The sequence below is a fragment of the Lontra canadensis genome, unplaced genomic scaffold, assembly GCF_010015895.1.
Source record: "Lontra canadensis isolate GAN:19392208 unplaced genomic scaffold, GSC_riverotter_1.0 scaffold67, whole genome shotgun sequence".
Classification (NCBI taxonomy): Eukaryota; Metazoa; Chordata; class Mammalia; order Carnivora; family Mustelidae; genus Lontra; species Lontra canadensis.
In genome coordinates this window covers 10,890,130-10,906,156 of record NW_022631061.1, presented here as the reverse complement: position 1 = coordinate 10,906,156, position 16,027 = coordinate 10,890,130, and the positions used below count along the sequence as shown (strand labels likewise).

General features: G+C 34.5%; 1 protein-coding gene across 1 annotated transcript in view; it reads right to left on the bottom strand.

Annotated features, from left to right (window-relative positions):
• The window catches only part of COG6 (component of oligomeric golgi complex 6), an 85,214-nt gene that overhangs the window by 2,720 nt on the left and 66,467 nt on the right, over nucleotides 1-16,027 (bottom strand). The window contains exons 16-18 of the mRNA XM_032880121.1: nucleotides 15,041-15,148; nucleotides 13,891-13,944; nucleotides 10,937-11,016 (exon numbers count right to left, since the gene is read on the bottom strand). Of these exons, the coding sequence (XP_032736012.1) occupies nucleotides 10,937-11,016; nucleotides 13,891-13,944; nucleotides 15,041-15,148 (242 nt within the window). The remainder of the gene's footprint in view (nucleotides 1-10,936; nucleotides 11,017-13,890; nucleotides 13,945-15,040; nucleotides 15,149-16,027) is intronic.

The window sequence follows — 16,027 nt, the reverse complement described above, 5'->3', positions numbered from 1 at the left end:
CTGTGGTCTAAGAAAGAATAAAAATTAATTGGACAGAATGAGGAAAAAGTAAACTTATGATCTAAGGTCATCAGCACCCTGTTCTGATGGGGCCTCAAACTCTTGGTGAGATGAAACGACTCGACATTTCCCCCAAATTGCTAAAGCTTTCAGAATGAGAGTGGATAGAAGGAAGTTACACTGAGTAAATTCTCTGAAGAGAGTGGAGTAATGCTACTGGCCATACCATACCTTTTCACTAGAAGGGAGGATGGTAGAAACTGGTTTGGAAATGTACTTAACCAGATGAGCCTTCGAGATATTTGTGATCTATTACTGATCAATCCTATAATTAACTGAGTATAATAATGAATGCATCAGTATGATGCAAAATTATTTTCCAAACATGAAATAGATGAAAAATACTATAAACTAATATTCTAAAAATCTGTTAAGTATACATTTGATGCCCATTTTGCAACTAGTCAAATTATGAATTTTAGACATAGCGTTTTTTGGTCTTTACTTAAAGAGGTAAGACAGATTTTGGGGGAGGGGAGGGGTATAAAGCATCCATTACTTACACCTCTTATTCTAAGATCTATATTCAATCTAAATGTAGTGTGTTATTTATACTACATAAAGAATACAAAGAGACAAGGCTATTCCCTCCCACAAGAAGTTTAAAATCAGAATATGGTACAAAAATAAATGTTAAATATAATTTTAAAAAGTCCACAGTAACTGGTAAATGTAGAAAGGATTGCTGAAACATCTGAATAAATTTTAAGTTTTATTCCCAAGTCCCAATGATAAAAAATTTTAAATTTATTGCAGTTTAGTTGTAACCCAGGGCACATTTCTGTTTATAAGCTAAACTAGCTTGCAAATGTTTACAACTCACAATGCAACAGAAAATTCATTATAAATCTGCAATGGAGAAATCAGAATAAGGCAATACTGCTAAGACATAAATAAATAAAATCAAGCCAATAAGACCAAATAGGAGTTTATAATTTATTTTCAATTTTGGTGTTTGATAGTACAGGGTTTCTCATTCTGTTCCTCAGTTTAGGAAGCTACCAAGATAGGGAAGGGATTAAAAAATGAACACAGTTGTGCAGAACAAAGTAAGACATACCAAAGCTCATGGAGAAAAGAAGTCTTTCATGTAGTGGGGTGAATAAAGAAAGGCAAAACGACTGTTCCTCCTGGCCTGTCAGCTAGCTGCTAAAGCCAACCAGGACAGAAAGGCAATGGGAAGAGAAATTCTCCAAAGTGAATCAGAGTCAAATCCAAACTGTAAAGAGCAAGAACTGCGACTAATAATGATTTTCTACATTTCTCTACAAATTTAAGAGTTCACTATCACTACCTATCACTACCAAAGCCAGGTATAGGTCCACACACTCACATTCAGTAATTTTTTTCTAATGAACTATATATAGTAGAGATCAAATGGAACAGTGAGTGACATCACTGTCAGAAGACCTTGACTCTAGTTGAAGCTCTGCCACTTAATTACTGTTGCCTTGAACAAGTTATTTAACCTTTCTAGGACTAACTTCACTACCATAAGGCAAAATATTGAGACTGATAATATTTACAGGGTACTTCTTGCTCTTAAATTACTCCATTGGATTGAAAGTGTTTTAATGACCTGCTAATTTAAAAAAAAAAAAAACCCTCTGTGTGCCTATTTATTTATACACATACATATGCATACATCACATATACACACATATACACATTTGTATACATACATGTTATTTGGGGGAATTGGGTTCCTTAAATAATGATTTATAGGGAGCATACCAGTTATTTGTATATAAATATTTTTACATTTATATACAAATCTGAGATGTTGAAAGTTTTACTTTCTTGCCATTTTACTATCTCCTCCTCTTTATTTATTGTGCTAATTACTATGCAATTAGTATGTAGCTTTTATCTTAAAAAGTATGCGTGTATCTGTATATCTGTCTGCCTGCCTGCCTGCCTGGTGTCTTGGCCCAAATTATTCACTAGTATCATTTAAGAAATACAGAGTCTCGAATAATGATGAATCATTATAGTGACAAATAATCAATGTTCAAAATGGAAGTTTCAAGTATTCTCTAACTACATTTAAAATCACTAACAAATCATGTCAGTCATGTGCTTCTGAAAACCTGGAATGTGCTCATCCACGGATCAACTCGTGTACAGACAGGGATAAAAGCAGTACTGTTTTCTAGTGGTCTATGCTGAGCACCGGTGCTAGCATGGGCATCCACCTCAGATCTACACTCTGTATTTTGATCAGTAACGGCCAAGTCCAGAGCTGCTGGATGGAGAGTACTTTTAAAATTATTATTTTTTTCCATTTGAATTCAATTAATTAACATATCATATATTATTAGTTTCAGAGAGAGAGTTCAATGATTTATCAGTTGTATATAACACCCAGTGCTCATTACATCAAGTGCCCTCCTTAATGCATCCAATTACCCCATCACTCCATCCAACCCCCTGTCCCAGCAACCTTCAGTTTGTTTCCTAGAGTTAAGTCTCTTATGGTTTGTCTCCCTCTCTGATTTCCTCTTACCTTTTTTCCCCTCCCTTCCGCTATGCTCTTCTATTTTGTTTCTTAAATGCCACATATGAGTTAAATCATATGATAATTGTCTTTCTCTGATTGACTTATTTTGCTTAGCACAATACCCTCTAGTTCTATGTACAATATTGCAAATGGTAAATTTTTTTTTTCTGGCTGAGTAATATTCGTGGTGTGTGTGTGTGTGTGTGTGTGTGTGTGTGTGTATGTGTACCACATCTTCTTTATCCATTCATCTATTGATGGACATCTGGGCTTTTTCCATAGTCTGGCTACTGTAGACATTGCTTAGAATTATTTCTGGAGGTTAAAATCTAAAGACAGGTCCTGTTTTTCACATGACCAAAGAATATGCAAAAAGGCCAGCTGAAAGGGAAAAAAAAATTGAAGTAAGCTATGGTATCTATAAAGTTAGACCATTAACTTTCTTGATCTCTTTACTACCATAAAATCTCATAAGTAGTAATTTATTAGGTGGTGCTCTATTGGCCTCTGGACAGTTTAATAATAATCATCATAGTGTAAACAGAACTTTTTTAAAAAATAAAAACTTGATTCATACAAAGAATGAAAGAATGTCAAAAATTTATAACTCTTTCATAGGAAACATTAAGATGTAAAGATAGTTCACAGAACATTTTGAGGAACTGGTCATTTATAGGCATTTGGAAAGGAAGGTTAGAATAGAAACAGGTTAGACACAGAACGAGTTAATGTCCTACGGAGCAAAAAAATACACAGGACATTAGGAAGCATGGGGCCTTTAATCAACAATAAGCAGAGCATCAAACTATGAAACATCCCCCCAAGTAATTAAATAATTCTCGAGGGGCCTGTTAACAATGCTTCAGTGTGACACAGAAAGGACACACTGCTCTCCCAGACCAATTTGCCCTATTTTCCAAGTTTCAGAAAGTCTTTCTCACATTTAGAAAGGAGTTTGCTATACCAGTGTATCATGTATCAAGGATAACAGTCATGTAGTTAATTAACTGCTGGAAAAAAGAAAAAAATTGAAGGAGGAGAAGATGAGGATGTTATAAAATTGTACAGAAGGGCAATACTTTTCTTATGGATCAGAATACCATGCATTAAGAAATTCGATTTTTCCTGTTACAAACATCACAATGTCCTAAAAATTTAGTATTATAAATCTCAAAAATACCAATAAAGACTAATATATAACTAAATGGAGATATCACCCATTTTAAAACATGTTCATGAAACATTTTAAATAATTATTTAAAGCCTTTAGCTGTGATAAGAATGAACTGCTTACTTACAGAATCAGTGAGCTTGTCATTAATCAGTACTTTAAGATTTTGGTTGCCATAACAACATGACACAACTTTCATCATTACCATAAACCCAGGATTTCTAAAAATAGCTTATTTCAACATTCAGGCTCTGTGATCACTAAAATTGAGCTTTATTACAGAACCATAACTAAGAGTGCAATCAAATGCACCACAGAAGAGAAGTCATTAACAATTTAAGCCTGAAAAACTAAAAAGAAAAGATGGTAATATATTTATAAATAATAGATCGGTTAAAGAATTTTGATTTTTTTTTTTAACATTAACACAAACATCAAAAACATCACAATGGATCAAGTCAATTTTCCAACTCAGGTCAGTTTTCTGTCACTCACTGTAAAGCATATCTTAGGGGCACATGGTTGGCTCAGTCAGAAGAGCGTGCAACTCCTGATCTTGGGGTTGTGAGAGTTCAAGCCTCACAATGGGTGTAGAGATTATTTAAAAAAATAAAATCTTCAGGGGTGCCTGGGTGGCTCAGTAGGTTAAAGCCTCTGCCTTCGGCTCAGGTCATGATCTCAGGGTCCTGGGATCGAGCCTGGCATCAGGCTCTCTGCTGGGCGGGGAGCCTGCTTCCCTTCCTCTCTCTCTGCCTGTGTCTCTGCCTAATTGTGATCTCTGTCAAATAAATAAATAAAATCTTAAAAAAAAAAAAAAAAAAAAAAAAAACTAAAATAGAGTTTAGTTGCTTGGCCAGACTCAAAATTACCATACAAAATTTAGTATGTTTCCTATATACCAGCAATATCTAATTAGAACAGGTAATGGAAAATAAAAGATCTTATCATAATTGTCACAATTATTTCCTAGGAATAAAAATGATAATAGAGAAGATTATATGAGGAAATTACAAAACTGTATTGAAAATTCTATAAGATCTGAATAAATGAGCATACCATGTTCATAGATGGAAATATTCACTAGTGGATTATATTTTTTTTAGTTCCTTTTTGCTCATTCTTACATTAGCTTGGTGAGTGTTTCAAATGCAATCGAAAAGAACGTTACATTCTATAGTTGTGTGTGGTATTCTATATCCTTCTTTTTTTTTTTTTTTTGCTTAAATGGCTCTATGGCCCTTGTTTATTTATTTTTAATCATTTTTTAAATTTATTTTCAGCATAACAGTATCCATTGTTTTTTGTACCACACCCAGTGCTCCATGCAATCCGTGCCCTCTCTAATACCCACCACCTGGTTCCCCCAACATCCCACCCCCCCACCTCTTCAAACCCTTCAGATTGTTTTTCAGAGTCCATAGTCTCTCATTGTTCACCTCCCCTTCCAATTTCCCCCTATTCTATATCCTTCTATTAGGTTGAGCTGATTAGTGGCATTGTTCAGTTCTTCTACACCATACTCGGTTTTTGTCTACTTTTTCTATCAACTACTAAGATAGCAGTGTTGAAATATCTACTTAACAATTGTCAGTGGATCTATTCTTCCTCAATTCTTTGAGCTTATACTGCTTGGTTTTTGAAGCTCTGCTATTAGTTGCACGTATCTAAGGTAATTATATCTTCTTCATAAACTGATTCTATTATTATTATAAAATGTACCTCACCTTTGGTATCTGTCCTGCAGTCTAATTTTTCTGATATTAATATAGTTACTTTAGCTTTATTCTGATTAGTATTTGCATGGTGTATCTGTTACTATCCTTTTACTCTTAAAGTATTTGTATCCTTACATATAAAGTGGATTTCTTACAGATAGCAGACAGTTGGGCCATGCTGCTTCATCTAATCTAAGAAGCTCTGCCTTTTATCTGGAGTGTGTGTGTCTTTTACATTTAATACAGTTATTTATAAGGCTGAATTTAAGTCTGTCATCCTGCTATTTTTTTTTAATATTTGTCCTATCTGTTCTTTTTCCTTTTCTGCTTTGTTTTGATATGATTGTTTTTTAGCATTCTATCTTATCCACGGACATGTTAGATGATTTTTGTCCAAGAGCTGGCTGCAAGGTTCACAATGTACCTTCAAAAATATTATATAAGGGGCGCCTGGGTGGCTCAGTGGGTTAAAGCCTCTGCCTTCGGCTCAGGTCATGATCCCAGGGTCCTGGGATCGAGACCCGCATCGGGCTCTCTGCTCAGTGCAGAGCCTGCTTCTCTCTCTCTCTCTCTGCCTGCCTCTCTGCCAACTTGTGTTCTCTGTCAAATAAATAAATAAAATCTTTAAAAAAATATATAATAACCTTATAACATCATAAATGTACATTTCTACTTTCCTCCCACTCCATCTTTTGTGCATTTGTTGTCATAAATTTTATTTCTATGTGTTAAAATCCCAAAATTCACTGTATTTTTGTTTTAAATGGTCAACTATCTTTTACACTTAGTATTTCCTGTGCTCATTATTTCTCTGTGAGTTTTCTTCTGGTATTCTTTCCCTTCAGCTTGAAGGACTTCTTTTATCCTTTCTTACAGTGCAGTATACTAGCGATAAATCCTCTCTGCTTTTTTTACCTCAAAATTTATTTATTGCTCTTTCAGTTTGAAAGGTATTTTTGATGAATACACTATCAAAGTAGATATTTAAAGATGATATTCTATTGTCTTCTGGTTTGTGCTATCTATAACAAGAAGTCAGTAATGCTTACCATTATTCCCTTCAAAAAATATGTCTTTTTCTCTCTGGCTACTTTCAAGATTTTTCTCTTTATCGCTGGTTTTCAGTAATTGGATTATGGTCTTCTCTGTTGGGTTATTTAACTTCTTGGGTCTGTGGGTTCATGTTTTCTATCACATTTGGAAAAAGCTGTTTTAGTTCTTCAAATTTTTTCTGACTCAAATTTCACTATGACACTCCAGTTACACCTACTTGAGATTGTTTAATATTATCTCACAATTCACTAAGACTCTCCAACTTTTTCTAGTATTTAATTTTTTTCTATCTGTGCTTCAGTTTGGATGGTTTCTACTATACTCTTTCAGGCTGACCTTTCTCTGTAGGTGTCCACTGACAGTTATGCCTACTCTGTTAATTTTTCATTTTAGATAGGATACTTTTTGGGTATAGAATTCTCATTTTGTTAAACTCCTTATTTTTTCCTCTCGGTATAATAACGTTTTCCTTTAAGTCCCTGAACACACTGTAAACAGCCATCTCGAAGACTTTACCTGCTAGTTCTATAAATTGTCTTTTGTCAGTCTGTTCTTTATGGATAGATATTTTTTTCTAGTTTTGGTTCATATTTTCCTACTACTTCACCTAAGTAATTTTTTATTGAATTATAAATGCTACACTGTTGCTTGTATTTGTTGTCATCCTTAAGGGTGCTAAGTTTTGTTTGGGAAGGCACTTAATTTAGTTAAAGATCAGCATGATCTTTTAGAGTTTGTTTTTGAGCTTCTTTGAGTCTAAAATAGTCTTTACTGTAGGACTACAATAACCCTGCTTTTAAGGCTTGGACTTTCTGAAGTCCATAAAGCATTGTGCAAGCTCCAGTTATTTTTCAGCTCACAGGCTTCCAGTAGCTATTCTTTCCCTAGCAGTCCTATTTTCCCCCCAAACGTACTTTATTTTTGTTGATACAGGTACTGATGATGGTTAATATGGGTGGCTTAAAAAGAGGCAGTTAAGAAAAGAGGAAAAAGAAAAATTATTCTGTCTACCTCTTTAAAAAAATTTCCTTTAAAGGCATTATTTCTTAATCATTACATTATTTTCCTAGTATATATAATAGAGGAAGATTCCTGAACAAGAGTTCTCAAATCATATCCAATTTCTACTATGCTCACTTTAGGAAGCATCTATAATTTTCTTTATTTCTTAAACTCCTCATATACATAATTCTGAATCATCAAGAAAAGCCACTGAGAACAACTTATGTATTTTTAACTGTGGTTTCTGTAATCCAATCTCTGTATTTACACCACCGAAAGGTGAATATTGGAGTTTGGCACTGAAAAAAGAACACACCCTTCTAATTCACCCCAAGGAAGAAAGTAAGGAAGAATTCCTTAAAACTATTTTCTTTCCCTTTTCTTCATTTTCTATACAACTTTGCTTCCTGGCTACTTAAATTTATTCAATAGTTTATTTCAAGGCTGAGGCATTTAATCAAAATCTCTCTTGAAAAGCAGTCACACTCTAAGACAAAGAGAAGGGAGACAAGAGTGATAGGTGTCCCAAAGGTACGGCAGCAATAGTAAAGTGCAGGAGAGCAGAATATTAACAAAATTTTAAAACGATTAAAAAAGAGCATTTTACATTTGAAAGATCTACTTCAAAGAAACAACAGACATTTTAAATAAAATATGAATAGAAAAGAAATTGGTGACATAAAAACCTGAAATAAATTTTGGTTAAAAGTGAATTATCATTCTGAAAAGGTTCAAAATTTAACTGAATAAAAGTTCTGTCCTATTGTCTCAAATGCTTCAGAAATAAGATCAAATAAATACTGTGCCTATACAGTAGCAGAAATAAGGATAAAAGTTAATTTTGAAAATAAGAAAAAGCCATCAATCAAAGAAAGGAGGAAAAGCAGTTAGAAAGTCTGCTTTCATGGTGAATCTAATTTCATTGTGTAAAATGTCCTATTTTCAAAGCAGCCCTGATTTTTAAAATAAGTAGCCAAATTGATACATTTTTTTTCTTCTGAAAATGTATTCACAGGTTACACTTTAATTTTAGAATACTTTGCAAATAACATCTTAGAAATTTTCTGAATGAGAAAAGTGTTAGTTATAGGTAGTAACCAATTTCTCTTAGTTGTCCTATTATTACTTACATGCATTTCTCAATTCTTAAATGTCACTATATTAGAATTTGTAACGGGATGTTAGGTACATACTATAAAAACAAAATACTAATTAAAAATTTAGATTTTAAGACAATATTCCAAAAACTATGTTCATTTGGCTGTTAACAACAAAATTTATATTATTATTGTTAATCAATAAGACAAAAACAGTAAATGGAAAACTGAAATCCTGCAGTAATAGAAGACAAAAATCCGATTTGAAATATCATTTAAGCTTTACAGAATCTGAGGAGTCCTCACAGATAAAGAATTCAGATACAGTCATAGAAAGTGCTTAATCCCATTGCTAGTTCTAGAAGTTTAAACTATTATTTAAAGTTTACAAAAGGGGGGTAAAAATCTATTGAGAAGTATTCCTGAATTTAAGGACATACGTTTTTAAAATTTTGATGAATGCTGTCAAATTACCCTCTAAAAGGATTGTACTAATTTATATTCTCATCAACAGCATATGAAATAATCTCCATTTTCCCAGACCCTTCCCATTAACACATAACAAACTTTTTATTGTCAGTAATCTAATATGCAGAAATTCTCAATGCTGTTACATTTGCATTTTTTACTAGTATGTTCTCATATATTTACTCGCCATTTGCATTTCTTCTGTGAACTGTCCAAATATACAGTGCCCGTTTTTCTGTTTTGTCCTGATTTGCAGGATTTTGTTCTATATTAAGGATAACGTATCAAGGATAACTTGTGTGTTACATAACTTGCAAATATTGTTCCACATTACTGTTTGTATTTTAACTTAGTTTATATTGTTGCCTTTTGTGGAAAAAAAAAATCAAAAACTGTTTTATAGCCAAATCCGTCCATTTTCTCCTTTATGTCATCTGGGCTACATGCCATCCTTTATAAAACACATTAAAATTTCCCCTCAACTGGCATATTATGAAAAGAATAACAGTATGTTTCAAATTTATTGATGCCCCAAACAACTCAATACTCAAATACTAAGACTGAAACGTGTGGTTAAATCTAAAGGACCTATAGGTATTCATTTAAAAAAATAATTCAAGAAACACACACAATTTGAGCCATGGCATAATGGAGTTCCTTTTATAGTCTCTCAGGTCTTTAGAATTCCAGCTATGTAGTGGCACCTGGCTGGTTCAGTGGGTTAAGCCTTCAGCTCAGGTCATGATCTCCGGGTCCTGGGATCGAGCCCCACATCGGGCTCTCTGCTCAGCAAGCAGCTTGCTTCCCCCCTCTCTCTGCCTGCCTCTCTGCTTACTTGTGATCTCTCTCTCTCTGTCAAATAAATAAATAAAATCTTTAAAAAAAAAAAAAAGAATTCCAGTTATGTAGATAGTATAAGATCTTTATACGATACAGGATAATAAAATATGAAATAAAAATTAAAATCATTCACTCTAACTACACGTAATATGGGAAAATTCCCTAACTCTATGCCTGAGAAAAAAATGGTCCATCCCATTTCCAGCCAATTCTATTTGAGACCCAATTTTTCTGCATGTTGAGCCAAAAGCTGCCTCGTTACTTTATTGACTGCCATAGACCTACCCTCCAGAACAAGAGAAAACAAACGTGCCAGCCACCGCTCTGTGCTGCTGCATCCCTGCAGACAACTGAAATACGTTCTTCAAGTTTGATTCTTTCCTTCCTTTTTAATATAAATACCTGTTCGCATGTCTAACTGATCCAACAGACTATAATCTCCATGCAGACAGGGCAGATGTCTTTTGAATCTTAGTCCTTGCCTGTTATATAGGAAGCATTTAATACACAACTGGGTGTCAATTTGTCAATATCTTCCTTATAATCAAGAAAGTCAGACAATATCAACTGTTTCTTCTAACCGTAACATTCTAAGATTTTAATGTATAGTTCTTTGTCTCACATTCCTCATAAATACATGATACTGAACAATTAAAAATATATCTCCAGATCCAAAAAAATCTATAAAGTAGTTCATCTGCACTGCACAATTAATATATTATTCATCTTCCATAACATTTTAAATGTCATTCTGACATATGGTTATACACATCCAATTATATTCACATTCATTTTATAAACCATTCACTGAATAGAGATTTTGGAGCTGTATACATGCAAGCAATAAGTATGAACAGGGTCAGGCCAACTCTTTAGGGGTGCTCAGACATAAAACAAGGTTGGTTACTATAGATCTTCAATGGTAAATCTACTATTCAATGTAAATTTTTTCTAAGAAATGTGCTTGGTATTTTTAAAAATATATGAATCTTTACCAACAAGTTGAAACAAACAAACAAAAAATACTTACTTCACCGTAGCACTTAGGAGAAAGCTCAGCTGTGGCATCAGCAAGCTGTCTGGGGCTGACAGGTAACGATCAAACTGAACCTACATGAAGTAGAGAAAGAGCAAAACATAAAGTGCATATATCTGCTAGTAGACATCTCAAACACAATCATCACTTCTAAGGGTTAAAACTTAGCAAATATACCATGGTACAAATAATGAGTTCTTTGTGATCAAAACGAGTTACTGCTTTAACATTCTAACTAAAATTCCCTAACAGTATCAACTTCTTAATGTAGTCAGTATCAGCAATATTTACGTTTAAAATTCTGAATCCAAGTCACTCGTCTTAATCTCCTTCACTAAACTTTTAAATAATAGTATTAACAAGAAAAGTCATCAGAGTAGAAGTCTACCTTACTTTCTTAAATCCACTGTATTTGTTAATTGTTAATTTACCTAATCATTCAACTAATATTTACTGAGTACCTATTATTAGGAAGGTACTATATTAGGTAAAGTGTAAATAATGGTGAGCAAAAGAGGACAGTCCCTAGCCTCAAAGACCTTATGATCTACTGAGAAAGATCATAAGCAAATAATAATGGAAATAAATATAAAATTACAAATTGTGTTATGGATGCTATGAAGGAAAACACCAAAGCCCTTATAAGTGTAAATCAGGAGGATGGACCTAGTTTCTGCATTTGGCAAAAGAATCTGAGGAAAGGATGGATATTTGAAGTGAAATCTTAAGAGATGAACAGAGATTAAATAAGAGTGTGTGTGTAGTGGGGGGTCAGGGGGATAGAATGGATGTGACAGCATGGATGAAGGCTTGAGGTGAGAAAGAGAATGGCTAACAGAGATCAGTTCATGTAGGTCTTCTACTATTCTTTAAAGGATTTTAATTCTTACTGGCAAAAGCATTTAGGAAACCATTGAAGGGGGGGAATAATCTGATTTAAGTTTTAAGAAGTTATGTCTGGCTACAGCAAGAAGGGAAGGTCATAATGGTAGAAGCAAGGACACCAAGACTTCTTAGACTACAAGGACGCATCTTAGATGCATCTTAGACTACAAGGACAATAACACGGTAGACAGAGGAGGAGATATTTGACAGAACTAGACGTAAAATTATCAGCATTTGGTTAGTGACAAGATGCAGGGGCTGACTCCCAGATCTGGATCTGTATAATTAAACTCACAGCATTATCATAATTCATAACTGTCTACTTTTCACATTTATTTAGTTGTGTAACAGCTATAGCACTTACTAGATCACATCTATTTTCATCCCAATTCTTAGCACGATGCCTAGGAAATAGCAGATAACATTTGAAATGATAATGGACAGATGCTCTTACCACCTTCTGAGTTGAGAAATTTGGAAGAGGACCTGGGGGTGTGGGACAGGAGAGACTTAGAAGAGTTCAAGTCTAGGATATGCTGAACTCAACGTGCCCTGAAGCATTCAAGTGACAGCTACAGACAGTTATATATAAAATGATGGACCACCCACAAAACAAGATTATTTAGAGGGATTCTTCAGAGAGACAGATATTCAACTTTATTGCTATTAAAGTTTAAGACCAAGCACAAAATAATTTGTAATGGGGTTTAAATATAGTTTGTGGTTTTACATTATGGACTAGATATATGTTGGTGGGGGAGAGAGAGAAGGGGAGGAAAACAAATTTATTGAGTACTATGGTTACTGATCCTTTGTACAGACTTAGGTCATTTTGGAGGTAGGGGAGGCGGAATACCTTGAAGCGGGATACTGGGTGGTATGGTGAGTGTATATTTAACTTTCTAAGAAACTTATCTTTTTAAATTAATCTAAAATTTATTCATTTTCATTTATTTTTAAACTTTTTAGAATAAAATCTTCATATTTTTAAAATTTTTGCTATGATGTTTGGCAAACAGAAATTATAACTATTACTTCTCTGTGTGTGTGTATATATATATATATATAAAATCTTTTATTATGACATAATGTTCCTTATTTATCTTATTGTTTTTAAAATCTACTTTATCTAATATTAATACTGTTGGCTCTGTACTCTTTGCCTTTTTAGGTATCTTGTGGGCTCATGACTTTCATTTAATTTAGCTCTGTAAGATGATAGGTAACAAAGCCTTGGCATTAGAAGTCATCCAGGAGAACTATGTGCTGAAGTCAAGCCATCACGGTAGTGAGCATATGTGAGTGTTTAAATACTTAGGATGGGATAGGCAGTACAGTAGTTGAGCGTGTCAGTACTAGGTTGAATGGGGTTGAATAGGTTGTTCAGAGGATTAGAGTTCACACATGAAAAACACTAGCATACTCAATAAAAAACTATGCTAAAGACACCATTGTTATCACTGCTACTTGTGTATTACTTAAAGCTTCCAAACAAGATCACCCTACGTTGGCTGAATGAATGTCATCCAATGGTGGGTATACATGCATGCCAAGTATATATATAAGATGTGGAAACACGCTCATGCAGACATGCAGCAAGGTCTTCACTTGAAAAGAAGGAAATAAGGTAGAGGTTCGAGGAATCTCACACTCAAGAGTAATATTTTAAGACTGGAATCCAATTTCAGCTACCATCTCAGGAAGAAATCAAGAACTATAAGCCAAAGATGACTAACAGTGAGAAGTCTTCAATGATATACAGCCTAACTTCTTTGCATCTGTCATTCCTGTTTCTCTATTATGTTAGAAATAAAACTCTGAAAACAAAGAAAACCCAAACAGGAATGATGGGGTGTTAGGGTAGAGTAGAATATTACCACAAATGTATGTCTTGGTCAGACCTTAGTTAAAGGAAACATGTGTACAATCATTATTATTGCACCCAATAAGAATGCAGTATATCAAGAGATAAAATTACCATCCAGGACAAAATTATCACACAGGAAAAAATTAATAATGTTTTATGAGGAAACCTACGTTGAAATGCTTTACTATTCACTTACCATTGCAGCCTTCAGTGCCACAGAATCTAGGTTGGGCAAATTAGCTAAAGAGCCCTAAAAAAACCAAAACAAAACAGCAAAAATAAGATGTAAAAAAAAGGTGCTAAAGCTTCAGTTCAATTACAAAATACAGTCTATTAATAGATACCCCAAATCTGGAAATTCATCCCCTTTCCAAAGAACTCAAGTGTCACCTCTTCAACCTCAACTAGAGCAGGGACTATGACTTGATCATTTTTGTGAAACTAGCATGAAGGCACACCATCATATTTGTTGGAGGGAGTGACAAGCACAAGTTTATTAACAATGGGAACACCAGTATATTTCAGATTTACACATAAGCAAGGCAAAAACGCAAGGAAGCACTTAGAAAACGTCAGTAAATCATGGAGGCTTGAAGTTGCACTCTGACAATTTTCAGTAGTATACAACAGCAGCAGAATTGATTTCTCTTTGATAGAAATTTGCTTGCTGCTTTATCAGAATAAAAAATTTGGAACTGGTAATTTTTGAGAGCTTCATTTAGAAGTTCCTGGACTGTAAAATATTCTTCATGTTAATGCCATTTAAATGAGTTTCCGCTTTTTAAAGAAAGATCCTTACTTAGCTTTCTCAGATTCCCCCACTCCCTTCTCTACTTCCACTGGAGTCCTCTAACTTTACAAGATCTTATGCTGGCCTCAAAGTATTTACCTTTCCAAAATAATAGACTGAGATTCTCCAAGTTAGAAAGGGGATGACTACATTTACATAGTAACCTATGCATTCAATTAACTGATAGGGATATAGGAAGTTAGAAAATTAACCAGTATGAATATCCTTTATACATTTTATTACTAAGCTTCTTCCCATATTTTTAACCAAAATTACTATGGTAAAAAGGACAGTTAATATTTGGGGGCACTCTGCTACATCTCAGGTAGTCATCTAGGAATTGTACTGTATTTTCTCACTTTATTTTCAGAACCCTGTAATAGAAATACTATTATTATCCTAATTCCACAGATGAAAGACACAGAGATAAGTCACTTTCCCAGTTTAAAACAAAGCAAACTATTAAGTGGCAGAGCTAAGATTCAAGCTACAGCTCAGCTCTAGAACCCATGCTCTAAATGGGCATTTCTCCAGTTAGCAACACCCATGTGCTTACCTGTTCAGGCTTCTGTTGCTGTATGGTGTTATAGATAGAACTCAAGCCTGCTCTAGTTAAAACGTAAGAAGCTTGCTCATTTATAAGTGTGTCCAAATGTGCTTCAATCTAAAATAAAACACAACAGAAAGAAAATACTTTACAAGGGGAATAAGACTGATGAGGGTAGAAGTAGACCACCGTGGAGTCAGCTCTTCATCAGGGACCTGCTCCTTGCAGTGCCTGTGAGGCCAGACCATGAGCCACATGGGCTGCTTCTGTGACAAAGCGTTTCCTTCCCCAAAGAGGAAGTCCTCCTACAAAAGGGAGAGAAAGTCTCACCTTAAAAATAACTGAAGAGGACTCTAGGACTAGTCACTAATCAAAAAATCTGAGTTGTTTGTCAGTTCTTTTAAAAGATGGCACTAAGCAAAACACAAACAAAAAACAATAAACAGTAAAAAATAACAACAGTGTAAAATAAAATATTTAGAAAGACTTCTGGGAAGATGAAGGCCTGATGTTCCTGACCTCCACATTTCCCTTACCCTTCCAACTTCTTGGACAGACTCAACCAATCAAATGTGCCATCTGGAGAACAGGTTTGTTAGAATCAGGGGAGAGTTGAGGACCAGCAGAAGGCTGGTCAAAGATTTAAGGTTAGGAACTGCTCAAGCTAGAAGATGTGAGTTGTATGTGCTCATCTGCTTCATATTTTCTTTGAGGAACCCATCTAATGCTAATGGGGGCAGAATCCATACAAGTTAGACTACCCTGATGGGCTGAAATATCCCTTAGTGGGAAGAAGTCTGCTGCTCCCTTACTTTTACCAGTATAGGCCCAAGAGTTTGGGGGTCTTCCATCTTTTCTTGGCCAGGGAGTTCCCTCAGTTTTACCAGTTTGTTTGTCCATGGCACAGTTTACTACTAACGGTGCTATTAATATCTGGATGCTTGCCAATAGCCGAGCACCTCTCCCCTTAAAAAACTTACAACTAACTTAAGAGAG